This window comes from Mus caroli, unplaced genomic scaffold (assembly GCF_978045245.1).
Source record: "Mus caroli unplaced genomic scaffold, Mus_caroli_1 scaffold_16, whole genome shotgun sequence".
In the NCBI taxonomy this organism is placed as follows: Eukaryota; Metazoa; Chordata; class Mammalia; order Rodentia; family Muridae; genus Mus; species Mus caroli.
In genome coordinates this window covers 67,903,353-67,929,814 of record NW_028227271.1, presented here as the reverse complement: position 1 = coordinate 67,929,814, position 26,462 = coordinate 67,903,353, and the positions used below count along the sequence as shown (strand labels likewise).

The window sequence follows — 26,462 nt, the reverse complement described above, 5'->3', positions numbered from 1 at the left end:
AGCCTTCTCATCTTCTGAGAAGGAACAGGTGGTGTCCAAAGCCATAGCAGAAAGAGATGAGGGGTGCTAAGTGACCTACCTGGGAGGTGCTGAATCATGACGGTCACTACCACACTTCAGTACATATGCAATGTACACTGATTAGTTCTGTAGCATTTGTAAGCCAAGCAAAATGGAAGTCTCTATCTACATCAGCAAAAACATTTGGCTTTTAAAATAGCTAACTGCACTCCATTACAAACTCTTGAAATTTGATACACTAAGAAAATGGCCGATGACGAAGGATTTATAAATGCATTTATTGAAAGCAGTTAAATGCAGTGTGGAACACATGATGCACAGAAACCAGCACTGGGCAGGAAGCAGGGATCGTAGAGGCAAAATATTTACATATTACATATGTTCTGACTTACAGAGGGTAAATAATTCCAAAGCACTCGTTCTGAGCATGCTTGGAACTTGAATGCTAGTGTTCTCCATGCAAAAGCAAAAGCCTGCGTCTACCAAACATGATTAGTGAAAAGCAAGACACTGCAAGCTAATTCTGAAACAGCCAGTGAAGAGCTGTAAAACAGTTCCTTCAGACAGGATAAAGCCACCTGAAAGAAAAGTGTCAGGGCTATGTATCTGAAAGCAGAGGAGAAGATACCAGTAGCGAGAGGCTCACAGAAGGGCCACTCTGCCCAGACAGGTGGCCAGGGGTGCCTTTGCTAGAGAAAAGAGAACCATTAGCCCTTCACTGCAAGTTTCAAATTTTACTCATTATTAAACCTCCATGCTCTGTAATAACATAAGAAACATGATTTCTATACCACAGAAGCAAAGAGGGCTTTCAGAGATGCTGAGAAGCTGTGACGTAGGCCCAGATTCCCATTCATTATGTGAATGCACCTGTGCACAGGGGACGACATCATAGCAGCAGCAGCAGAGTATTGTCTAGGACTCTGAACTCAGAAATGCTCCCCACTCCACTGCTGGACTCCTGCTGACCTGAATGTGTTCCTTCAGACCAATGGTTAGCTGTGGTGAGCCTCGTGACACGGCTGGCTTACAGACTCATGTGTCGCTGTCTTGGTGGCACTCCTGAGTTTGGTGACAGTGAAGGAGAGGACTCTCTCTAGTGACTATTCACTACAAAGAATTTCCTGGTGTTTTTCTGAATGGGACATCTCAAAAGTAAAAATGGGAGGAGACTGAAGACTGAGCTGAACTCATAAAAAGTTGGTTTTCAGACACTGCAAGCAATCAGTTTACACTGAATCAAAACTGCTCCATGGCAACTAAACCCTGATCAGGCCAATCCTGTCAGAGAGAAGACTGTTCGCTTTCCAAACCTGTCTACTGTCTGACTACATACTTTTAAAGTCAAAATTCCTAACAGTTCTAATTTGTCATATAGATTGTAAAAGTAATTAAAATTCAAGTTGAAAGTTTTCACTCCCGCCTCTTGCCAGGAAAGTAAATAAAAACAGAATACAACTCTTGCAAAAGGAACAAACGAGAGAAAACAAAGCCACTGGCAAATGGAATCCTAGAAAAAGAAATCCGCTTTCTGGTCACTGCTCCTCCACAAGGTCGGGTCCCACTGTGAGGCCTCCCAAGCCTCTCTCTTGAGTGTCCACCTGGTTAGCACCACACTTGGGTCACACAAGCCTGGGGACACAGGCTGCATCAGAGGGTAGCATGAGAATGAGTCTAACCAACGGCAGGACGAAGTTCAGTGGGACACGTCATTCTTCCATAAGGATCACGGTAAATACAAATCCTAAACATAGACAGGCCTTGCTGCCTTGCCTAAGGAATAGTCTAAGAACTGAAAAGCCACACTGACAGGCCCCTTGCCTATCCCCAGGAGCCCTCAATGCACTAGCTCAGGCTGGTTATCCACAAAGGGCAACACCCCACTCACGTAGTAGGCAATGCCCAGAGACAGCAAAGCAATGACCAAGATCAACAGCAAGACCCTCCAGAAACCCAGGTCTTCCACAAACTCCTGCCACGTGGTCCGGAAGCTGGACAGGACGCCTTCGCCTTGCTGGAGGTTGGGGTTGAGCAGAGAATGGCTTTCCATGGCACTGTGGGAGGAGCAAAGAGAGAAAGGGGCGTGAAAACACACTCCACCCGTAAGGCATGACACAAGACAAGCGACTGTGCAAGGGAAGGCCAGCCTTGCTGCAGCACTGGGGAACTCACCACAGAGGCACGCTGTCCAGGGTTGTACTGGTTACTCACTCCTGGGGATCCGTGCATCAGCCTTAAACCATATACTGGTGAGCTGCACCAATTAGGTCCCTGGCTTACTTTCTAGCAGGCAAATTAAAATCCTAGCAGGAAGTCCCAGAAATCCTGGGGAAGTGGGAGGGGTGAGCTGGGTGAACACCATCAGGATACACTGTACACATATACAAGATTGTCAAAAAATGCATTAAAAACATTTTTTTAAAGGTACCCCAAGCAGAGATCTCAAAATAGGTCAAATTCCTTGTCTCCATCAAGACATTAACCAAGACATTTTTTGTTTTACATTTACAAGAGTCACACAGAGGGGCTGGCGGTGGCTCAGCAGATAAGAACGCTGGCTGCTCTTGCAGAGGACCTGGCTAACTTCCAGCACCCACATGGCAGGGCATCTCATCGTAACTCCAGTTCTAGGGATCCAACACCTCTTCTGGTTTCTATATGTGCCACACAGCACACATATACACATGTGAGGGTAAACACTCAAACACATGAAATAAAATTTAAAACTTTAGAAGAGGGAATTTCTCTCTTAATTTAGTTCAGTCATAGGCTCAATTAAGAATTCTCTAAATAAAATCTAGTCATGGAAGCTTGCTGCTCAGCCTCCAGAACATGTAGACGGTCTTAAAACGTCTTAATTATCTTCTGTGCATTTGCACACTGACACACGCGATGCCATGTGAGGTCAGAGGGCAGCTTCTGAGACTCATTTCTCTCTCTCCAACTCAGGCTCTCATGGCAATGCTCTTACCCACTAAGCCATCATGCTGATGACCAGGAACTGTCATCAGCTTTCCCCGCTGTTCATTTGCTCTTCATTCATTCATTCATGCATGCATCCATTCATTCACGGGGTCTTACTAGGCAGCCTGGCCTGGCCCACGACCCATTTTGTAGCTGAGGCTTGCCTTGAACTCTCAATCTTGCCTCAGCCTCCTGAGCACTGGGAACATTGGTGTGTGTGTGTGTGTGTGTGTGTGTGTGTGTGTGTGTGTGTGTCCGGATTTCTTCTACTCACTTTATCTCTCTTATACCTCAACAGGAAATGAGTTTATTCTTCTTTGGCAAGAAAAGTGAGACTAGCTGAAAACTATTAAATTAAGATAAATCCCTTTCAACCTTCACATCCACATACTATACTCGTTGATTTTTTAATTTACTGATTTTGTTATTTTTATGAACACAGAGCATCAAATTATGAATTTTCATTTTGAACATTTTAAAATGTTAAATGTTTAAATTAAATGTTAAAATTTTAAATGTTTAAAATGGTAATGGGAATAGTCTACAAACAGACTCAAGTGTTCATGGCCCTATCATGAGCAGTGTGAATACCAGAGAGAAAGCAGGGGCTCTGTCTTTGGGGTGTGAAGGACACCCTGTGGTAGATTAAATGTTTACAGGGTGCACTCAGCTATGTACAGCATGCGGCCTAAAGCCATAAAGACCATGGTCACATGTATGAACTGTCCACTGGTCACGGAAGCTCACTACCATCACAACCCTTCCTTTCCTTTCTCCCAGACAGCAGCACAGAACAAAACCAGCACGCAGCAATGCCTCAGAGCCTTGACATACATATATGCACATATATGTATATGTATGTATATGTGTATGTGTGTGTATATGTATGTATAAATACACACACGCACACACACACACACATATATATATATAGAGAGAGAGAAGGTCTTATTGGAATAGCCTCAAACTCACTATGTAGACCAGGCTATCCTCAAACTTGTGGCAAACTCTTGCTTCTATCTCCCAATGCTGGGATTTCAAGCATGGGCCACCACACCTGGCTTAGTCTTTTTTAAACACTCAGCAGCACTGTTTCTGTCATCCAATTGTAATAACAACAATACAGTTGAGGGTTGAAGAGATGGCTCAGTGGTTAAGGTACGGGCTGCTCTTCCTGGGGACCTAGGCTTGAATCCTGGCACCATCAAAGCAGCCCACAACCGTCTGTAACTTCAGTTTCAGGGGATCTGATGCCCTCTTCTGGCCTCTGTTGGAACTGTACACATGTGACGCATATTCATACATGCAGACGAAACATCCATACACATAAAACAAGTGTTTTCAAGAGAATAAAACTGAGCTTAGAATAATATGCAGATGGGCAAATACTTTTCATCAACTTGATTTTTAAGTCCTACACAAGTTATCCTATGTCTCACAGAACCCTTTGGGAAATACATCGCAAACACACTGCTTGGAAGGTGGTCATAGTTAAGCTATAATGCCACCTTCTACTTAACCCGCTGTATCTCCCTCTACTTGTTTATATGATTTGTGCTAAAAAGTTCATTGTTTTATGTCTCACTATATAGCCCTGGGTGGCCTGGAACTCACAAAGATCCTTCTGCCTCTGCCTTCCAGTGCTGGGATTAGAGCCATGTGCCCTGTTGGCTGGAACTTAGTGGTTCTGTGGACTTTCAAACAGTGTGAACTGTTTCTACTATGTAATTCCCAATATATCATCAATGCTTGTCTCAAACTCTGCACTCATTAGTCACCCTCATTGTCCTCTCAGATCCTAGGGACCCACAATCTACTTTGTTCCTATAAATTTCCCTGTTTGAGCATTTCATACCAACAGAATAAATAGTATGTGTCCTTTAATGCCTGCTTTTTCCATACAGCATTTTATCAATATTTATCCTGACTAAAGCATCTATCAATATTTTATTACTTTTTACAGCAGAGTAATATTCCTCTGGATAAACAGGTAATGTTCATTCTTTCCTTAGTGGGTAGACATTTAGTATGTACCTAGGCATGGGACTGCAGGTTCACACAGTAAATCTGTACCTTCTGAGAAGATCTCACGTTGTTTCCCAAGTGGCCCCCTCTTCTATGCTGGCTTCAGGAGTCTATTGTCCCCATAATCTCAATAACAGTAGTGATGGCCTCAGAGTTAAGGACGAGTCCACTGTGGCTTGACTGGCATTTTTCTTGGCTTTCTGGAAGGGATTTATTCGCTTCCCTGATTTGCACTTTAATAACGTTTTTAAGTGGAATTTAATCTCGGCTACTGTGGCATTGAAGGCAGGAGCAGATAGGACAGCTGAGTGGTTAGGTGTTAACCTTTTACATCCAGGCCCTTCAGTGTCCACAGAGCTGTGAGTAACGCAAAGGCCAATGTGGGTAAAAGAAAGCAGAAGTTCACATTGCTACCAAGATATACCAACTACTCATAGCTTAGTTAATTAGTAATTGTGACAGGTAAATATAGTCCAAATGTATTTCTGATAAGGAGACCTACTGGCTGGGATCCAGTGAGCCCTCCAGAATGCACCAAGAAACATGTGCATTCACGAGAAGACTGGGGCTGGGAAAAAATAGCAGTTAGGAGCATTTTCGTGCCATCTTGAGGAGTGGAGCTTAAACCCCTGCACCCACATCAGTGTACACAAATGCACACAGTCAGACACACACACAAACACACATACATCTTTAAGAAGCTTACAATAATCTATTATGTTATAGAAAGATGAAAACATATTTCCCGTTACTTTGCAGAGGCAGAGTTAAGCACTGTTGCCTGCCCTGGGCACAGACTCTGAACCCCCGCAGAGGTGAAGGGGAGGCTGCCCATGCATGTGTCTGAGCCCGTTATTCTGCCTACTTGCCAGCATCTGGAAATCTTGGGAGCATCTCCAGTTCACAGTAAAAACCCTTGAGCTCCCTTAGGATGACAGGAAGTGCTTGCAACTGACACAGGGCGTGGAGTCACAGCCAGCAGAGGAAGGAAGCTGGCATCACAGAACTGGGCTGGAAAGGGCTGACCCCAGTGATCCAGACGGCGTATGGAGCCCAGAGGCCTGGGCGGTCCACTATAGCTGCAAAGCTGGGAAGAGACGGCTGAGCTCACTGAGTATTCGAACGCTGGACACCAAGGACCACAGACTCTGTGCCCTCTGGGCAGAGAAGAGCACTCTGCAGACTCTGACTGACCTCGCCTGTGCTCCCCACCCAGCTAGGTGACGGTGAGGAGCAATCACACATGAAGACCGTGCCAGTCCCACACCTGGGCTCCAATTACATAGAGCTTCCCGCTCAGGGCAAAGTTACTTTTCCTTCTTTGCTTGAGTTAGGAGCACTTGTGTATGATAGAGACCCCCATAATCAGGGTCTCACTATGTAGCCCAGGCTGGCTCAGAATTTGTGGACATTCTCTTCTTGCTCATCCCTGAGGCCCAGTGTTGCAGGTGTGATACTGGAGAAAGACTTTCAGTGACTGGTGCCTGCTTATGATGAGTCCTCCAACTCCTACGGATTTCCTAGCACTCCAGCACCTCCCCCTGGAATGCATTTGCTGTCTCTGATGCAACCCAACTTCTGTCTTTAATAAATCCATTCTTGTGATCTATACTTAAAACTCGGAAGTCCCTTCCCTCAGACTCTGCCCGTAACTGTCTCCTGTCCCACTCATCCACTATGGTGCATCTATCTGACACACTCTGAGTGACCGCATGGTCACTGGGCACTTCAGTCAAGTTCTGCAACTGTAATGTGAAGCCACAGCACACACGTGGGGTTCAGACAAAGTCGCTCAGTGACCGGCTGTGCCCTAGGCAGCTGAGTACCTTTCGCTCTCTGCCGTCTGCATGGTCTCCAGCTTCGAGTGCGCACCTCTGTTAAATCCCTTTACTTCCTGTTCTTCCAAAGACTCCAGCAGTCGGATGACATCTTTATTCACACCCCGGCGCTTTGCCAGAACTAAAGGAGTAGCACCTTGATGATTGCTGGAAAGGGTCACAAAAAAAAAAAAAAAAAAAGGGTCAATGCAGTGGCAACACCACGTGGTTAGCTCCCATCAGTGAGCAAAGTGTGGGCCAATGGCTCACAGATCAAACACAGCAAAGCCAAGCAGGCCAGAAACTGACACTTGAATTAACTGGATTTTTCCTTCCAGGGAATTGAAAAAAAGAACATTAGGGAAAAACAAAGAACAGATGACAGTAAATAAAAGAGAAAAAAAGAACTTCTAGGATGGAATTAGGAAGTCTAGTCCTACAGTCCTAGACTCGGTCTTTGCATACACTGTGAGTATATTAATATATATATATATATATATATATATATATGTGTGTGTGTGTGTGTGTATATGTGTGTGTGTATATGTGTGTGTGTGTGTGTATATATATGTGTGTGTATGTGTATGTGTGTGTACATATATATATATACACACATACACATACACACACATATGCCTCTCTCTAAACTCGGTCTTTGTACAGACTGTGAGTATATTCATGTATGTATATGTTCATGCATACTTATACATATGTATGTATACAAACATATATATTTATATATGTATATATACAGAGGTCTAAGAATGAAAGCTGCTTTGAGCGCTGAACTATCTGACTCTAGCGAAGGAAGAGCAGAGCAGACTAAAACATGCTGACTCCACCGTCAGCTGCTGCCCCGCTCTGTCCTGCGGCCATGCTCTGACAGCAGGAACCTGCAGTTTCAATTTCAAGCTCAGCTTTGAGGGGAGCTGGCCCTTCCACGCAGGAGATCGGGTGTTACTGTCCAACAACACAGACCCCTGCAGTGTCCTCCACCTGAAGAGGACTCAGGCCCACAGCTATGATGGGCCAGCATGTCTGACAGGAGATACAGGACTCCAATCTCTCTAAGCTGGATGACTTCTTGACACCCCGTCTCGTGTGTAACATGAGAAAAGGGAGGGCTGAGGAATAATGCTCAACAGACAGATACCTGCATACAACAGACAGACAGATACCTGCATACAACAGACAGATAAGATACCTGCATACAACAGACAGATAAGATACCTGCATACAACAGACAGACAAATACCTGCATACAACAGAGAGATACCTGCATACAACAGACAGATGATACCTGCATACAACAGACAGATGATACCTGCATACAACAGACAGACAGATACCTGCATACAACAGACAGACAGATACCTGCATACAACAGACAGACAGATACCTGCATACAACAGACAGACAGATACCTGCATACAACAGACAGACAGATACCTGCATACAACAGACAGACAGATACCTGCATACAACAGACAGATGATACCTGCATACAACAGACAGACAGATACCTGCATACAACAGACAGATACCTGGATGGGAGAAATCTAAAAAGTAATTCCAAATGAAGCCACTACAGGGAGCAAGCACTACTGTGACCTTAGAACAAGCTGATAAAACCGTCCTCTTCCTTCTGTTGTTGAGTTATACTTCATAATTAACAGAAACCAGCTACTGTTTCACACACATGCACACACACAGAAGTATACACACACATGCGCACACTATACATACACATACAGGCACCCACACATATGCACACACCACAAACACACACAGGCACACACACACACATGCCACACATGTACACCACACACACACATACACAGGCATACACCACACACACACACACATAGGCACACCACACATACACACACATAGGCACACCACATATACACACACACACACAGGCATACACCACACACACATACACACACATACACAACGGTGCACGGGCACACTTGCATGCACACACACACATGCACTTACACATGGAGCTCTAGGGCTCCCACACTGCCCTACTGAGGGCACAGGCTTCCGTACCTTCCAGAACTTGTCATTACAATGGATCAGGTGGTGGTCAGCCCATGGCCTGCACATCTATCTAATGGGAACAGAGAACTCACCAAATATCAATTTTGAGTCCATTGGAAACTAAGAACTGAATGGTGTCCACATGGCCACACAGGTGGAGGGCCGTGTTCCCCTGATAATCCGTGGCCAGTGGATCAGCTCCAAACTTATGCAGCAGCTGGCAGATGTCCACATTCCCTCGGGCCGCGGCGAGGTGAAGGCCCGTTCTGCCTCTGCTGTCTCGGATATTCGGGTCAAAGCCACTTTCCAAAAGCCTCTTGGAATAGGTGAAGTCTCCATCGATGCAAGCTTGAAGCAAGGGCACATTGGTCTGTGAAGAATCATTCACAAAAACGTAGGACATCGTCTGTGGTGATGGCCACTCCTACAGCGGAAGGAGGCGAGGGACAGCTGGTGAGGCCAGCAGCAGTCAGGCAGAGGAACACTGTCACCATTCTTATCTCACACTCGGAACACATTTCCTTACCGAACAAACAATAATAGCAAAAGTATCTACTGTGTTTTATTTTCCACTAAAAGAATTTCTTTTCTTCATATCTGCAGGATCAAAATGGCAATTAAATTACTGTAAACCTCTTCATTTTTATCACAATAAAGGGCTGAAATATTTTTAAAGCTAAAATACAATTAGATTTGAAGTCATGACTTAAATTCCTTAAAAGGAAACAGATGTGAACTCTGAGCTGTAGAATGAGCCGTCGCTACATGTGCACATTACAGCTGGCACTCTTACTGCATGGAAATTCTTCTTCCGACTCTTCCTTCCTATGAGAGATGCTCTATAGAGTTAACAGAAGGACCTGTGGGAAAAGCCACGACCCAACGCAATCTACCCTGCAGAACACTCTATCTGAGGTGCAGGATTTAAGACTCCATTTTAAAAGTTAAAGGAACTAACACACTGATTTTTAAATGTCATCAAATCAACAGACTTCTACAGAATTAACCTCTTCTGCTGTCTTATGGTCACCTCAGTACTCGGTTTTGCGAAACTCCCAGTGTCTAAGAACTGAGATGAGGAAGACAGGCAGAGGCCAAGGCAGCAGCTAGGCCCACAGTACAGTTCACAGCACCAAAGCCTCCAATCCACCTGGGTTCTATGGTCTGAATTCCCTGGAGGCTAGGCACATAGTAGGCAGCTCTAGTACCAAGTCCCATTAGTGCTCCAGAGAGCTCGCACTGAGAAACTACAAGCCGAGGCTAGCCCTATGCTGCCTTATCCACAGTGCGCTGCCTTAGCCACAGCCCACCCTGCTTCACCAGCTCTCTCCTGCCCTTCACTTCAGCTGAGAAGGTCAAGTCTCTCAAAAGGAACTCTGAAGAGGGAACAGCAACGCAGAGACCAGGTGTTTACAGAGAAGGCTCGTTAAAAACACCTCATTTATTTTTCTATCATGTGTAAGTCTGTGCACACCATGTGTGCATGCCACTGTACATGTGAGAGGCCAGAGAACAGCTTGTGGAAGTTGGTTCTCTCCTTCTACCATGTGGGTCCCAGGCATCAAACTCAGGCCATCGAACTGGGCTGCAAGCAGCTTTATCTTCTGCACCATCGTGCCCGCCCCTGTGGAGAAGGCTCTAATTCACAGGCTCAGCTTGCATGCACAGTTTCTCAGGGGAAATCTGCCTGGAACACTAATGGAACTGGGTACTAGGCCAACTGACTGTATCTAAGCCCCTTCCCGAGGGTCCAGGAGTGCAGAGCCCACAGGCACCGAGTCTGGCAGGTTCTCAGCCTCTCTCTATTCAGCTCTGCAGCCCAGGCTGCCTGGCTCCAGAGCACTGTGTCTGTCTACTCTTGGCTCTGAGGCAGGAATCAGCCCATACACACTGAGGACCTGTTCCTTCTGTTCCTTCAGTGCTGGGCCCAAGTGGAGCAGGCACATACTTGGGGTTTTTACCGAATGTTATATAACCCTAACAACTTCAAGCTAAGTTTCACTCTCCATGAATTTCTGTGAGAGTCCCTTTAGACTTCAGGCCAAGGAGATGGGTGGTCTTACTGGTCTTTCAGACAGAGACCTGAACAGAAATGTGCAGGGTTATACAGAAAAGACTAGAGACAGGCAATCAAGGAATGTCACCTATAACAAGGTGCAGTGTGAGAAAGAATGCACTGTTCTGTGACACACACGGCCAGGGGGCCTGTGCACATTCCCCAGAACTCCTGAGGTGAAGCAGCAACCTGCCAGGCCACCCAAGTAACTGCCAGGCACTCAACTTGGGAGTGAGAAGGAGAGTACAGGGGCGTGACTGTGATATGGAGCTGTGACTACTGACAAAGTGCAGGCAGGAAAGAGTCCTCCATGTGTCAGCTACAGGGAGAAGCCGGGCTCTGGAAGTCACCCTCAGCCTCTGGAATTCTCAATGCATATTCGCCACAAAGTAAGTGGAAGGTAACCTCTAACTTTAGCTGATTGATTTTTGCAGGGTCATGAAATTTGAGTCCAGGGCTTTGCAAAAGCAAGGTCAACCACTGAGCTACCCTAGCTCCACAAATAACTCTTAGAAAGAAAATGCTGTTCATAAGAGGGGGAAAGGTTCGCAAAGACCCGGAGCATATATAGCTCTGCCAGACAAACGGTCTGGCTCTGTGTCTTGTCTCTGCAGCAGCCCCTGCACTGCCAGGCCTTGTTCTTAAATCGCTTGTCACCCACCCTCAGATTTCCCTTGGGCCCATTTGGTGCAGCAGTGTACCCGGCTCAATTCCTATGAAGAACTGTTGAAGCAGGGTGCTGGGCAGCATCAATCACTAAACATTCACTGTGCCAGAAATCCATCATTTGAGCTGGTTGTACTTAAAGTCCAAATCCCAGAGAAGCAGGAGGGAGAGATGTGAAGTCTGACCCGTGCGAGGAGCAGCTCTCAGGACTGTAGAGCCAGTTTTCTTGTTGCTGGGAGCTGACAAAGTTTGGCCACCCAATCCAGATGTGTGTGGTGCTGCGCTGCCTGGGAGTGAAACCAGTTTGGATCCTTCTCAGCTGTGTGACTTAGTCCTCAGTCTGCAGTTATTACTGTCCCAGGCACTACAGTACCCTGCTGTGCGGAAGCAAACTTGAAAGGCATGATCATCCCTGGGTAACAGAGTAGCTTCTAGCAATGGGGTGACATCTAGTGGGGAGAAAAACCTTCCAGAAAAAAAGAACTGGCAGAGTAAAAACACAACGTCTGGAGTAGCCTACAGTGGGGGCAGCCAAGCCCCAGAAAGCACACTGGCTGTCACGGAGGCCCTGGTTTGTAAGGGCAGTGTGCATGAGGCCTGCCCACAGACAGGCACACAGGCAGACTTGTGGTCAGGTGTGAGAGGTAGTGCAGCCTCAGTTAGAACTCTTGCCCTGCGTGCGGCACCGATACCATCACTCACCCTACCCTCACTGTCCTTCAGGCCTCAGCTGTGACCGAAACCTAAATAACAATTAAGGAGAATCAAGTACATACAGTATGGATTTGATTTTCATTTTGAAAGTCACTGGGAAAGCATGAATAAGTGCTACAATCCTGGTTCAGATGCACTGGTGACATCACACCTATGGAGGAACAATTAGAAGCAGGTATTAAAGCTAAGATGCCGGAGCAAAATGTATACAAAACTGGCATGTTGGGGAAGGGGGCCATGAGATCTCAGTGCACAAGGCAGGGAGGGCTGTGGGGAGGACCGAGGGGAGGACCGAGGGGAGGGCTGCAGGGAGGACTGTGAGATCTCAGTGCATACCCTGCCTAACATCACAGAAAGCAGCAGAGGGAAGCAGTGTGTGGGAGAGGGAGCCCAACCTGGAGTCTCCGTGCTCTTGGTTATTCTTATCCCTGTGAAGGAGTCCAGTGGCTTCCAGATAGAAAGCAACCACCCATGCCCGTGCGCACTCCTAGATCTCCCAGGGAGCAGCGACTGCTCATAACCCAAGTGGACACACACCACAGATCTCGAGCAAGGGGACAGGCACACGTGTTCACATTCCAAATGGACTCCCTCATCCCAAGAACAATCCAGCTCTGCAGGGCCACTGCTCCACAGGAAGCAGCCGGCACAGTGTTCTGAAGCAATCCCGTCGTCACTGAATACAAGTAAGTTTTTGTGGAACAACAATAACAAAGTCTTTGACAATGTCCTCTAGTGGACAGGACGTGACTGAATTCCTGGACTTGCTGTGCCTAAGCATTTCTCACTGTCTGAGATAACAAGCAAACCTTCACCCAAATTTTTTTCTCCACCAAGAGGAAACTAAAATCACTAAAACAGGGACATCTGCTGAATTCTGGCAATATTTAGATTATTTATTGCTTTATTAACTAGAGTTTAGTCACAACTCAACTTTTTTAGAAAAGATAATAGATTTAAATTAATCTAAATAAATCTCCATAAAAGTAATCATTGCTAGTTTAGATAGGTTAATACTTTTGTTTTCTAGATTCTCTGCTATGTAAGTCTGCAGTGTTTGAAACTCTTACTGCATGCGGTCCTTTTCAGTCTATGATCTATACTGAACTGCCTGGACATTAAAGCCCTGGGAGGTGGAGCCTTCTATGTTCTGCCCCCGTGTTGCTGATGGACAACGGCTGATTTAACAGCATTTCTCATATCCAACAGTGACACCTTGTGAGGCATCCAGTCTTCAGCCTGGTTTAGTTTTAGAGACAGCCTTGCCCTGTACGTGAAAATAGAATTATGCACAGTGGCTGGCAGGTACTGCATCCTTCATGCAAAGCCTCTATCTGAACAACACGGGGAGCAACTTCTTCCTTCACACAGCCTTGAAGAGGGTCTAGTACACATCTCTGGGCTGTCTGACTGCCATGAGGCTACACACATCATAGTACTTTTCTATTACGCCAAGTGACCTTTATAGACCCTTAAAACCCAGCCACTCTTACCAAGTTGGTATGCTACCCCGGAGGCCTCGGTTGGACCTAACGCATAACTGCAGAGGAACAAGCAGCCAGCTTTCCTTCCCAACAGCTGTTAAAATAGCATTGTTGCTAAATGACCCTGAATTGGGAGAAGGCCTTGCCACACAGGTGTTGGATGTCTAAAGCTGAAACCTCTCTGATGGTCAGGAAGCATCTCAGCGTTACAGGGAGCTCTGGCTCGCTCCTCTCTTGGCGATGACATGCAGGGGTCATCTTTTGAGACCTAGTGAGGTAGGAATAGTTCAAGGACCAGGATGTAATAAGAAAATGTGGAGTTTTCTCCTTCTCACAATGCCAAGCCCAGATAATGGGCTAAGAGTACGTAAGGGATCCCAGGCAGGCATCAGGTTGTAGCTGAATCGTGCTGTCACTTAGGAAACCGTGGTGGGGTGGAAAGTGGGGAATGCCTATAACTGAGGCAGAGCAAATCCAGCAAGTCCTGGAGTTCCTCCAACAGAATACTTTCAAGTAGAAGAGGAACGAATCAAAGCAAGTCTCTATTCCACTAAGCCAGCCTGCGCACAGCCTCTCCCAGCAAGGTGTCACACAGGCAGGCGGGTGCAGTCTCTCAGAGCTCTGGGGAGTCTTTCAGAGACACGGACAGAGTCTGGCAGGTCCCACGTCAGGATCCAGGAATTATGGATATGTGGTGGGGGTAGCGCTGTGCATGTGTAGAGAGGTCAGAGGCACAGGCTCCCCTGGAAGTGGAGTTTCGGGAGGCTTTGAGCCACCGCACATAGTGGGTCCTCTGGAAGAGCACACTACTCTCTTAGCCACGGAGCCGTCTCTGCTGCCTCCACTCAGGCTATCTGTACAGACTGTTCAGAAGCTCAAAGGTCAGTGTGGCAGCACAGGGAGAACGAGCTCCCTGAACGCAGAGCGCTCCCTACACAGCCACACTCAGACCCACTGGCCTCAACTGTGAATAATATCTCCTGCCTGGGCGGATCATCCAGTGGAGACTCAGACCCCAGGAGTTAAAGCTCCTTGCTAGTTTACATACACGCCTGAGTTTTCTTCCAGTTCTTATTCACTACCTCTTAAAACCACATTTTGTCATTCACACTATGACTAATACTAAGGAGACTGGCGATGATGGTAAGTAAATGTTCTCACTTTTTAAAATGTTCCGTATGACCTGTCAGTAGAGACGTGACAAACTAATTCTTAACAATTCTTTATTTAAAGTCTGAATAACTGCTACTCTGAGCCCTGTTCTGGCACTCAAGAGGACCACACTGTTCAGAAAGGTCATGGTGACATGAGAATTGTTCTTGAAGAGGCTTTTAGAAGACGATGACCTCACAGGTTCCAGATGCTTTAACAAGTTTCTTACTGTTGAGCTCATGGGACAAATTATACCCCAGAAGGCACAGGTTTTGGATTCTGGAAAGTGAAATGAATCAGAAATGTTTTGTATCTTAAGCTACAGAGGCCTGAGAAGAGACAGAGACAAATTAAAGCCAGGCTTCAGGTTCAAGACAGCTTGTAAATATGACTCTGGCCTTCAGCCTGTCTCTCCAGCAGTACTCATCCTTTCTTCTGTCTGGACTGAGCTGATCTTGGTTTGTAGCTATGGTTTATCAGGTGATTATAGGTGTTACCACCACTTCAGAAACAGATACGCCCGGGAGGCCTCACCACCCTCTCAGCTGCCACTCCTGATTGTAATGCACAGGGACCTCTGACCGTCTAGAGCCCCCACTCCCTCACTTTATGGATATTTCTTTTATACCCTTCAGTCTCTGCCTGAGCCCCCTCTAGGGACCAAATGGGGAGAAATCTCTGGCACACCTGCTGCTAAGGCTCCAGCCAGCTTCAAGCCAGCCGCTGGCACCGTCCCTGCTGGTCTTACTCAGAACACACTCTGATCCCCGGTTACTGACTTCCTACTCCAATACCACAGGCTTCTGCCCTAATTCTCTCCTTCTCCTTACTTCAGATATCACTCTGGTTTACTAAAGTGGTAAATTAGATGAAAGATTTTAATGATTATTTATAAATTCTGAAGGAATGCTGACAACTATAGAATATACTTAGTACAGCCAGGGATGTTATATTTAATATGCAAACAGACATATGGTCTCAGCTGTTACAGGCAGCGTAGCTCCAGCACATAACACGTTGCTGTTCGAGTCTGTTCCCACTCTCTACTCCATTCAAGCAGGGTTGCGATGCCACAAAGTCTTACCTGCCTCTGTTCCATAACAGAGTTCTTCATTTCTTGTATAGCAAACATCCCAACATTGTTCGTACAACCATCTTGTCATCTGCCACTTTTATGTCTGTCACGGGGCTCATCCAGTGAGCGGGTGACTCAGCCGGTCCTTTTCTCCCTGCACTCCTTGCCCTCAACGATTCCACAGTTTCTCCCCATGTCCTTCAATGACTGAGCATAAAGGTTCCATGGCTCAGTGCTCAGTTCCTTAGTCTCCTGCCTTTAACCATACCTACTATGGTTTGGATACAAAGTGTCCCCCAAAGGCTCAGGTACTGGAGGCCTGGTTCCCAGCGGCTGGGGTTACTGAGAGAGACTGTGACATTTTCAGCTGTGGGTCCAGCTGGAGGAAGTGACCACTGCAAGCATGTGACTCTCTCTGCTTCTTGTCACCATGAGGTGAGCAGCCCTGCCACCTGTCCCCAGCCCCGTGGTGTTCTGCTTCACAGTAGCTCTAAAAGCAGCAGAACAAGGACTATACACTACAATCTCTAAGTTACAAGAAAAATACACCTTTCCTCTCCTCAACTGGCCAATGCCCCATCTCCCTGATAACTACCTCTGTCTTGAATCCTAGTCTGTCCTGATGTATTTGAGCAGGCATCTCAACTATGACTAAAGCCAACTTCTGCTTCGTGTGCCACCTACCCCCACATCTGCTTTCAGTAGTCAGCACATCGTTTTCTCGAACATGACTGCTCTTACTACACAGGGCCCTTATTCATGGCTTTACTTTTGTTGCTTTCAACAACCCACGGTCAATCATAGTCTGGGACGTAGATGGGAAACTGCAGGAAGAATTTATCAGTTCTCAGGCCTTCCAGCTCTGTCCCAGCCTGGGCATGTATCACTCTCTGTGTAGCAGGCCCTGCGTTTACCACAGGCATTTAGCCACCATCCAGACTATCAGGTCAGTTGCCACAGCACTGGCAATGCAATGCTTCTGGCTCGTGTGGAAATGCCTCTACCATTCACCTCGCTTCATCTCACCATGCAGACATCTTGTCACCTCAAACCCCTTAAGGAGATGGACATACAATATATATTCTTAAATAGGCAGAGACCAATTCATGTAACTTATTATAGCATAATGCTATTTATTGTCCTATTTTGTTACTGTTAATAACCTCTTACAGTGCCTACTTTGTTAGGTAATTTTATCATGTACACTTATATAAAGGAAAAATAGCACTCTATATAGAGGACCTGGTACTAGGCTCCAAGGCTCCAGGTGTTCATGAAGGTCTTGGATTATATCCCTGGGAATAATGAAGAGCTATGGTGCTTCCGTCTCTCTGACTCCGTCTTTGGTCTTACAGTCAGCCTGAACACGTTAAGTCAGGTCCTGCTGCTCTTCTGATCCGAGCACTCTGACCACCTCCTCCTGCCTGCGGAGACGCCCCGTCTTTACTTGCATCCACCAGGCTTCTAGCTCCATTCCTCCCTGACACACTCTGCTCAAACCCAGAGGCTCCTTGTGAGTCCTCCAACAGGCTGGTGTTCTCTAGGTTTCTGTGTCTGCCGTGCGCCTTGTTTGTTGACCCTTGCCCCTGCCTGCACCATCACTATCACTTCAGCGCATTCTCTTGGACATGATTTCCTACTGTAAAGCTGTCTAAGTTCCTCTCCCAGCACGGCCTTCCCCTGCCCTGCTTTGCTCTTCTTAGTCATTGTTACCATCTAGCTGGATTTATTTCCACTTTTAAGCGGATCACTTTATTATCCCCATCTTCCTGCAGGGGACATTAACTCTATTAGATCAAAGACTTAGGTTACCCCTGGTTCTTAGAATTGCCCCACCATGAAAAACAGGCTGTGGGTCAGCTGCATGAACCCTGGCAACGCAACTCTTTATGGGATGGGAGGGGCAGTATGAGACAGGGTTTCTCTGTGTAAAAGCTCTGGCTGTCCTCTATGTAGACCAGGCTAACCTCTAAGTTTCAGAGATCTGCCTGCCTCTACCTCCCGAGTACTAGGATTAAAGGCTTGTGCTGACACATCTCATGCATCTCTAGACAACACAACTCTTAAATCCTAATGAATTAAATCCTAGTGTATTAAATCCTAACACGTTAAATCCTAATACAGCTAAGCAAATTGGGATGCAGTGGTGGTTAGCTTTGGTTATCAGCTTGACACAAGGAGCAAGCCCTGGGAAGGGAGTGTCTGAGGAAGTGCCTAGGTTAGGTTGGCCTATGGACACGCCTACGGGGGATGTGTGACCTGCAAAGCTGCAATCCGACTAGCTGCCTCAAGTCCCTGCCACCATCACTTCTCCGCAGTGACAGACTGGAGTCCTCTGTCTTTGTCTCCGCAATAGTAAAGGAACTTAGACTCTATTGCCCCAGTCTGGGACTGGGAAATCACATCCCCAGTCTCACAGTGCAAACCCTTGATCCTGCAGTCACTAACTCAGTTTGCTTACAGGTTGTGCTGTGTATCCTTCATTCCTCACCACGTAGCAGTTCTCTCCCACGTCTTTCTGGTGTCCTGTGAGATATTAGGAGTGGGGGAATCTTTCTGCTTGGCAGAATGCTATGTGTGCAAGGTACACTCACTAGAACTGCTGTGAAAATATAACTAACCAACACACAGCTAATGTGGGGAGACAATCACAGACGCACTCCTCCATCAAATCAACCTAGGCTGAAACAGTAAGAATCCAGGACATTTAACTTTATTATCACTACGAAGCTTAAAGAACAAATGCATTCCTCATTAAACTCCCTTGAAACTAAAAGGACAGTGGTACAGGCTCCATAAGCATAAGTCTAAGAGAAACCAGTTCAGGCTGCGAATTCTATCAATAAACAAAAATCTTAAGGAACACTACTACCTTTGCAAGGTAAAGGGATGCTGGCGTGAAGTCTTGGGCGTCTCCGGTCCCACTTAAGTCTGCCAACTGTCTGGACTTGGACAGGTTGACTTAAGACTCTGTGCCTCAGCTTCTTTATCTGCAAATCAGAGATGGTACTTGTCAGGGTTGTTGCAAAGGTTTTAAAAAGGAACATTAGGCACAATATCTGACATGAAGATGGCCAGCTGTTACTGTAACATGAAAAACCACCATACCACTGATGGCGCCTTGGAAAGCGCCACGTTCTGAAGAGTGGGCAGTGTTATGTACTCTTCAATAGCACACACTTATAACATTCCTCAGCCAATTCTAGAGTCTGTGGAACGCTGTTAAAATTAATGTCTTCTCTCTAAGACAGTTGTTGGGAAATCCGGAGAGGAAGCAACTGCGTTTTAACCACGCGTGTCAAGTGTGAAAGTTCATGATCACCTAAGGCCTAAGCGCAAAGTGTGCAAATCTTTTCTCTCCGGGGATACCCTGGGCAGTGTGACAGTTCCGACAGATCACACGCACCTCCACAGCGCCCACGCACGCCCAGGCTTCGGTCTCCTCGTGACCCGCTAAGGTGTTGACAATTCCTAACTAAGCTTTGCATCCCTGCCTGGGAAGGACGTCGCCATCGGGCTGGGGTGTGGGCTGCCTGAGACCCGCGAATACCCGCGGGCATCATCCGTGCAACCTCCCAGGCCTGACCCGGGCCCTCCTGCCAGCATCGCCCGCGCGGAAGCCGCTCGGACCCGCGCCGGGCTCCACGGCCCTCAGAGGAGCTGTCACCGGCTCCCGCCCAGCTGCTGCCCACGGCCCCGGCCCTGGTACCTGCGCCCGCGGCAGCGGTGATGGCAGCAGCTCCTCCTCTCCAGCGGCGACAGGCGGGGCGCGGACGACCACAGAGGTGGAGCTCGCGAGGGCAGAGCGGCCTCGCACCCCGCGGCGGCGCGCCCCCTGCAGGCGGGAGGCTCGCATGGCGGTTCGGCCTCTAGCCAGCATCGCGCACATTCACCCCCTTTTAAAAACATACATCCCATTCCCTCAACTAAGTAGAAATTTAAAAGGCAGAAACAAATATATTAAGTGCCACGCGCATTAATTTATTAGTTTCGGGCTGCAGGGGAGGTGTTTAAAATCTGAATCCACAAGTTAGCAAATAATGGCTGACAAGTCTACTCTAAGCTATAATCCTGCCAAGTTATTATTCAGAGTGAATGCTTACACCCACTTATAAGGGTTCCTTGACTTATCATGACATGTGAAAATGATGATACACCCATATATGGAACATTCTTTCACAGAGCTTCTCTCTCTCTCTCTCTCTCTCTCTCTCAACTCCAGTCATATAGCCAAGGTGACTTCTTTTAAACACTGTTCTGCGAATTCTAGTAGCATCCAACCCACCAGATGACCCTGTAGGATGTTGTCTGTTCAAGAATTACATCTAAGTCGTCATCCCGCCACCAGCCCCCGGCAATGTCAAATAGATGTTTAGGATTATTGCCTGGCTTGAGGAAATCTCATTTAAGAAAGAATTATAAGAAGGTTGGAGAGATAACTCCGTTGGTAAAGGACCTGCATTGCAAGCATAAGGTCCTGAGGTCACCCCAGAACCCACATAAAAAGCCAAGCATGCTGGCTATGTGGTAATCCCAGTTCTGGCTAGTGAGAGATAACTGGGTCTCAGTGGTCCCCCAGACCAGTCTGCCAGCCTGGGCTATTCATGGGCCTCAATGAGAGTCCTCTCAAAAAAATCAAGATGATTGGCTCTTAAGGTATGTCACTTGAGGCTGACCTCTGGTCTCCATGTGCAAGTGCATGTTAATTGTTTGCACACTCATGTTTGTGAATGCATGTGCCCGTGCACATATAAATACACAGGACACACACCAGGGCAGGGTGAGCTCAGCCATCCCCAGGGCTGCCAATCATCTTCAGCTATTTAACATTTACTTGTGCAGTGACTGATCATAAATATTCTGTAAATTGGGGATACATTCATCAATTTGTCAGTGGCTAAATCCATAATCTCTTCATATGTGCCCATGCACTGTGTCAAATCATTGGGTAATTTAAATGATAATTCTATTCTTACAATTTATTCTTCCCCGGTTGGTGTATCAAACAACTTGAGAGCTTATTGATTGTATTCTAATTTATCTTTTCTTCTTCATGAATTATGGCTTCTGTTCAACGGGGAAAATGTAAGGACTGTGAAGGCAGCTCTTTTTCTTCCTCTGAGGAGATTAAGGAAATGGACTGTGAGTTGCCTGTGCTCTCTGAATCCTTGTCCCCATGCCTGGGGACTTGGCACAGTGAAGACTGAACATCTTCATAGATGATACTTTTATATCCCAGCAATATCTTGATACTTAATGGGAGTGACCACAAATCAAAAGATTATATTCTCCTAAATGCAAAGTAAAGAGTCTCTTACTGTACCTTTTGCTTACTTGAGCCCCACAATGCCCCCCATCCCCAGTCCCCCCCCCATCCCCACCCCGGTGCTGACTCCCCAGGAAGAGTTCCTGAGGAAATCTGAAGAGAAAGTGGCAGCAATCTTAATCAGTGGGGGCTGAAACAACTTCACAGACTTGTGTGAACTCACTTCTAGGATCGCTCCAGAGGTTTGCAAGGAGTCTAAACAGGAGAGGCTAAACCTCAGTTCAATGTTGTCATGGCAACAAACCACCACAAATCTAATTGTGTAAGCGATTGCATTAGTCATTTTACGTGCCAGGAAGGCTCACAGTGTTGTCACCCTGCTAAAATCCAAGTGCTACATTGCTTTTCGAGGCTCTTCAGAAACTCCCTACCTTACTCAGCTTCTAAAGCCACCTCTGTCCCCCTGCTGTGGCCATTCCTCCATTCGATGCCTTTTCTCTTCCCTGGATTTCGCCTCCATGCCAGCATCTTCTCTTAACTTTCTTATCACACTCCTGTGCTTTGTGGGAGACTCTTAGATGCCCCAGAATGATCTCCTCATCTCAGGACCCTCGTTTGGATGATCACTCTCGCAAAGTCCCCTTTCTCTGGAGTGACACTATCTACATGGCGTCTAGAGTCACCCAGGAGGTGCCCTGGGTGGGCCTGGAGAGCATTATCTCGATTACATTAACTGAAGTAGGAAGACCCATCCTTTGCGGGCAACACCATTCCCTGGCTGTGACCTTGGCCTGTGTCAACAGAGAAGGGAACTGAGCAGAAGCAGGCACCTGTTGTTGTCCACTTCCTGACTGTGGATGCACTCTGACCAGCTGTCTCAAGCGTTTATGGCCACAGCTTCTCTGAAGAGATGGACTGTGCCCTGAACTATGAGCCAAAACTAAGCTTTTCACTCCACAAGCTTTCTTTGTCACCTTACTTTATCACAGAAACAGAAAAAGAAACTAAGACACTATGCAGAGATGCAAGTGTGTAGGTTCTGGAGACTGTGGGGAAGTGGACATTTAAAGGCTACCATCTGTGTCTGATCTTAGAGTTTAATCAGGAAAATGTCCCTCTTTGTCTTCGTCACCACAGATACATTTGGTTGCAAGTTCCAACTGGGATAAGATAATGAAATAAAGGAGCCTTTTCCATTGAGGAAAAGACAGCAGTGATGTGTTTGGGTAAACGTTTATTCTGAGACTCCATATATATTCTTTGGAGTTAGAGGGCACCACGCGTGTGGCTCCTGTGGTGATAGCGAAGGATCCATCTGTGTTATAGAGTCACACCTTTACCCTTGAGTTCTCAGCACCTCCACAAGAGGGTGGACACATAGGCTACACTGGGGATTATTTGCTTAGTGGGTCTCCACCCGAGTGGCACAGTCAAATCGCCCCAGGAACTTTAAAATCACCTGCGCCTAGTCAAGACCGATTCAAAGTTGTACAAGAGCAGAGTGGGGGCGGCTGTGTTTCTGCTGCTCCAGGAATCCAAATGTGTAACGGGGCTGGGTGGAGAAGGCTGAGTTAGATCCAAGCAAGGCAAAGACAGAAGATTGCTCAGGGCAGGAAATGAAAGTCTAGGCTGTGCTGATTAAGCCTTCCTACATGGTCTCAGAAAATGCACAAGACTTTTAAAAATACAAATGGGGACCCTAATCTGAAGAATACAATCCTCTAGTCAGAACCAGTTCTCTGTGCAGAAAGAGATGTGTTCAGAATGCTGAAGTGTTTTTTTAAAACACTCAGGACTCGTAAAGAAAGAGGTCCCTCCTAATGCAGGGTTAACAGTGCATGCCTTTAATCCCAGCTCTCAGGAGGCAAAGGCTGAAGGACCCCTGTGAGTTTGACGCCAGCCTGGTCTACGGAGTTGTATGACAGCCAAGGCTACATGAAGAGACCCTGCAGTCGTGTTCCAGGTCTTTTTTGTTGTTGTTTCTTGTAGTACTATATATTGACCAGGAGAGGGCGATATGCTCCTGAAAAGTGTGGCTCCCACAAGTCTCAGGTCTGGTGACTAACAGTGAATTAGGTGCAAAGGTCCCTGGGTTCTCAGACAGAACCACAGACTGAGCAGACAGAACGCCATACTATAGCATGCATTCATTGGCACTAGGCTGGATCAATCTCCATCCCCTAACAGTCTGAAACACTTAAACCACAAGAAAGTATATGTGCCAGGCAACATCAGTTTTCTTTTTCAAAACTGAGGAAAAATTCAAAGCCAAGAACCAACACAAGAACATTTTCTTCCAAGAACCAACACAACTAGAAAGTGTCGCAAGCCAAACTTTCAAAGTAAGAGTCCTTTTCCTTGTTAATTACAAAATAAACATCTTGCAACTTGATCGTTTTTTTTGTGTGTGTTTGTTTGTTTGTTTGTTTATTTTAAGAATGATGAAGCCGAAAGCCTGGAAAGGAGACGGTTGTTTTTCTTCGCCATGCCAGAACCACCCAGAGCCACCCAAAGCCATCCCGGCTTTCACTCAGAGGAAATGAGCACTCCACAGAAACACAGATAGTGTCCAGCAGTAATTTCCTTCCCTCCCACAGCTGCTCAACAGCCAACACCCTGCTGCAAATCCTGCTCAGGCGACTGTGCTGCCAGGCTGTGGGAGTGCAGAACTACTGTGCGTGTTGATCAGATAAAGGGTCTGTTCTGGGAGCTGCCTTATGCAACTGTACCAGCTGCTCAGGGATGGATTAGAAAGGAGTGTTGGAGGATCAATAACCAACAGCTGGCTGCCAAAAGTTCTTTTGCCACTAAACCTGCTGGCCTGAGTTTATTCCCCGATGCTTGTTAAGTCTGGGCACAGAAAAAGCTAAAGATTCCCAAAGCCTGGGGACGTCTGCTCAGTGAGCAGCTCAGAATATTCCAGTCCTCTAGGTTGTCAGAGGGCTCACTTCAGCCCAAGTGTGAAGCTGAGCTCACCCCAGGGACTCCAACAGAACTGAAGATTTACTGCAGAGCAGCCTTAACTCTCCCCGTAATCTCAACACACACTCCCAGTGACCGTTACACAGACGCAAAGGCATCCTTTAGTCCTGCCGGAGCTGGCCTCCACCATGCAGTCCTTTCAAAACGCTGGTCCTCTGCTGCATTTCCACTTTGATAATACTGTGACCTCACTGACAGGGTGAAGCCGAGGTCTGTTCACCTGAGAGTCAGAAGCACAGACCTTTTCTGCACAAGCAGCCCGAGACATCCTCAAAGCCCATGTTCCTGACCAGGAAGAATGGAACCTCTGACTGGTTTATAGGGGAAGATGGGGCAAGACTGAGAGGCAACTCTTAGCCTATATATTTTTTGCCCCAACCTGTTGCTCACATCCAAACTGTGACCCTTAACAGTGACTGCAGATTTTTTTAAGAACCCCAAAGATGTACCCTGGGTACATCCTCTAGCTCACAAGGAAGGATTAGGAAATGGGCAAAAACCAGCACGGTTTTGTTTGTATTGTCCCCAAATCCACATGTTGACATTCAGTCACCAGTGAGATGATATCAAAAGGTCAGGCATTTAGGGAACGATCAAGTTACGGAGGCAGAGGCCCCTGGATTAAATGGTTACCTCGAAGAAGAACTTGGGGGGCAAGTTCCTTCTTCCTGCAGGCAGCATCCAGCAGTATGCAGATGGGGAACAGAGAACATCCTGAACTAGATGGTATCAGTCCTCCCAGCCTCCAGATCTGTGAGAAAGATATGTGTGTGTTCCTTTGTTTGTTTTATAAATTATTCTGCCTCAGGGATTTTCTTATATTAAAAAGAAACTTCTTAGCAAAGTACAATTGTACCTCAATAAAAGTTGGGGCACATGTGAGACTCAAAAGCACATTTGTGGAATAACTGGTCATAGTTTTTCTAAGTCACTGCAACACATTTTAATCCTGTGTGGCAGGCAGCACAGAACACCTTTGCCCTGACACTTTTTTGGCTTGCAAGGACAGGAACGAGGTTATCCCAGAAGAACAGGCACTCTCCACTGTGTCTCCCATAGCCAATCTCTGCCCGCCTGGTTGGCACTGCACACACTGCTCCTGAGGCAGGGGGATAACTAAAAAGCAGCCGGGAAAGTCCAGGTGCCCCCGCACTGAGGTTTGTATGGGAGTCTTCCATTTTTGTAAGGTAGAATCCTTCACTTCAGGGCTTTCTCACCAAAGCCTGAAACCTGTTTGGTTTTCCACAAATTTAGATCATACGTTTTCTTAAACTAACTTTGGGGATGATCTTAACTTCATCTCTAACTGGAATGAGTAACATAAATTTTGCCTAATTGCTCACAAGAGGATGCTCCCAGGCAGTGAGTTCCTAGAGCTCACTAGTCGGACAGGACCACAGTGTAGCAGTGGGAGATGCATGGGAGATGCCCACCTCGCAAACAACGCATTCCCTGCCTCCTCCACAGGAGTCCACGGCTCAGACAACAGCTGGCCACAGGTAATCAGCTTCCCTTTCCTTCTACTGCAATTATGCCTTTGTGAAATTTCAAATTCAAGTTTACTTATGGTAGTTATTTTGGAATGTAGACCGCAGTTTTAAAGAGCGCAGCTGGGTGTGGTGGTACACACGTCGAGTTTCAGCACTGAGAGGCAGAGGCAGGTGGACATCTGTGAGCACAAGGCCAGAATGATCTGTACAGCGAGTTCCAGGTCAGTCAGGGCTACATAGAGAGACGCAGTCTAAAATTAAAATAACAACAGCAGCAGCAGCAACAACAAAACAACAACAACAACCAAACAACAACCACCCTACCTCTAGAAGTTCTATGGGATAATGTTGGAATGTAGTTATGTAGGAGAAAGTACAGCTGACTGATGGGAACATTTTTTGACAGGTACAACTAGCCCTCAGGATCCATGAGGCCTAAAATCCACGGACGGTCACATCCTTTGTGGAGATCACATGCCATTGCATGAAACCTTCATGTAGCATCCCATACATTAAACCCCCTCTGGATCACACAGGATACCCAATACAAAGCAAGCCCAACTGAAAAGCCCACTGCACTGTATTTAGGGAACAGTGCTGAAAAAGCGAAGTCCGTACCTGTTCAGGACCTGTTCAGCCTCAGTGGATGAAGGTGGAAGGGCAGCAGAATCCGCACAGTATGTAAATCCAGACTGCATGAAAGG

At 46.7% G+C, this 26,462-nt stretch overlaps 1 protein-coding gene across 2 annotated transcripts; it reads right to left on the bottom strand.

Annotated features, from left to right (window-relative positions):
- Positions 1–280: 280 nt before the first annotated feature.
- Ankrd46 (ankyrin repeat domain 46) lies at positions 281–19,796 on the bottom strand. Of its 2 annotated transcripts, none has more exons than XM_021183235.3 (5): positions 19,730–19,796; positions 18,893–19,010; positions 8,966–9,297; positions 6,837–6,995; positions 281–2,075 (listed from the first exon to the last, which is right to left on the bottom strand). In XM_021183235.3, the coding sequence occupies exons 3-5, from the start codon at positions 9,274–9,276 to the stop codon at positions 1,859–1,861; spliced, it is 687 nt and encodes a 228-aa protein (XP_021038894.1). In that variant the 5' UTR covers positions 9,277–9,297; positions 18,893–19,010; positions 19,730–19,796; the 3' UTR covers positions 281–1,858. The 2 variants fall into 2 exon arrangements, with proteins under 2 accessions (XP_021038894.1, XP_029325894.1); XM_029470034.2 differs by lacking the exon at positions 19,730–19,796 and adding an exon at positions 19,427–19,702.
- Between the last annotated feature and the right edge of the window lie 6,666 nt (positions 19,797–26,462).

What these genes read in the sequence shown, in the direction of transcription:
- Ankrd46 (XM_021183235.3), bottom strand. Translation starts at nt 9,276, where the DNA reads ATGTCCTACGTTTTTGTGAATGATTCTTCACAGACCAATGTGCCCTTG. An exon ending in GGACTCAAAATTGATATTTG is followed by an intron (nt 6,996 to 8,965) that starts GTGAGTTCTCTG and finishes GACCCTTTCCAG; the next exon opens with CAATCATCAAGGTGCTACTC. An exon ending in CAGACGGCAGAGAGCGAAAG is followed by an intron (nt 2,076 to 6,836) that starts GTACTCAGCTGC and finishes CTCCTCCCACAG; the next exon opens with TGCCATGGAAAGCCATTCTC.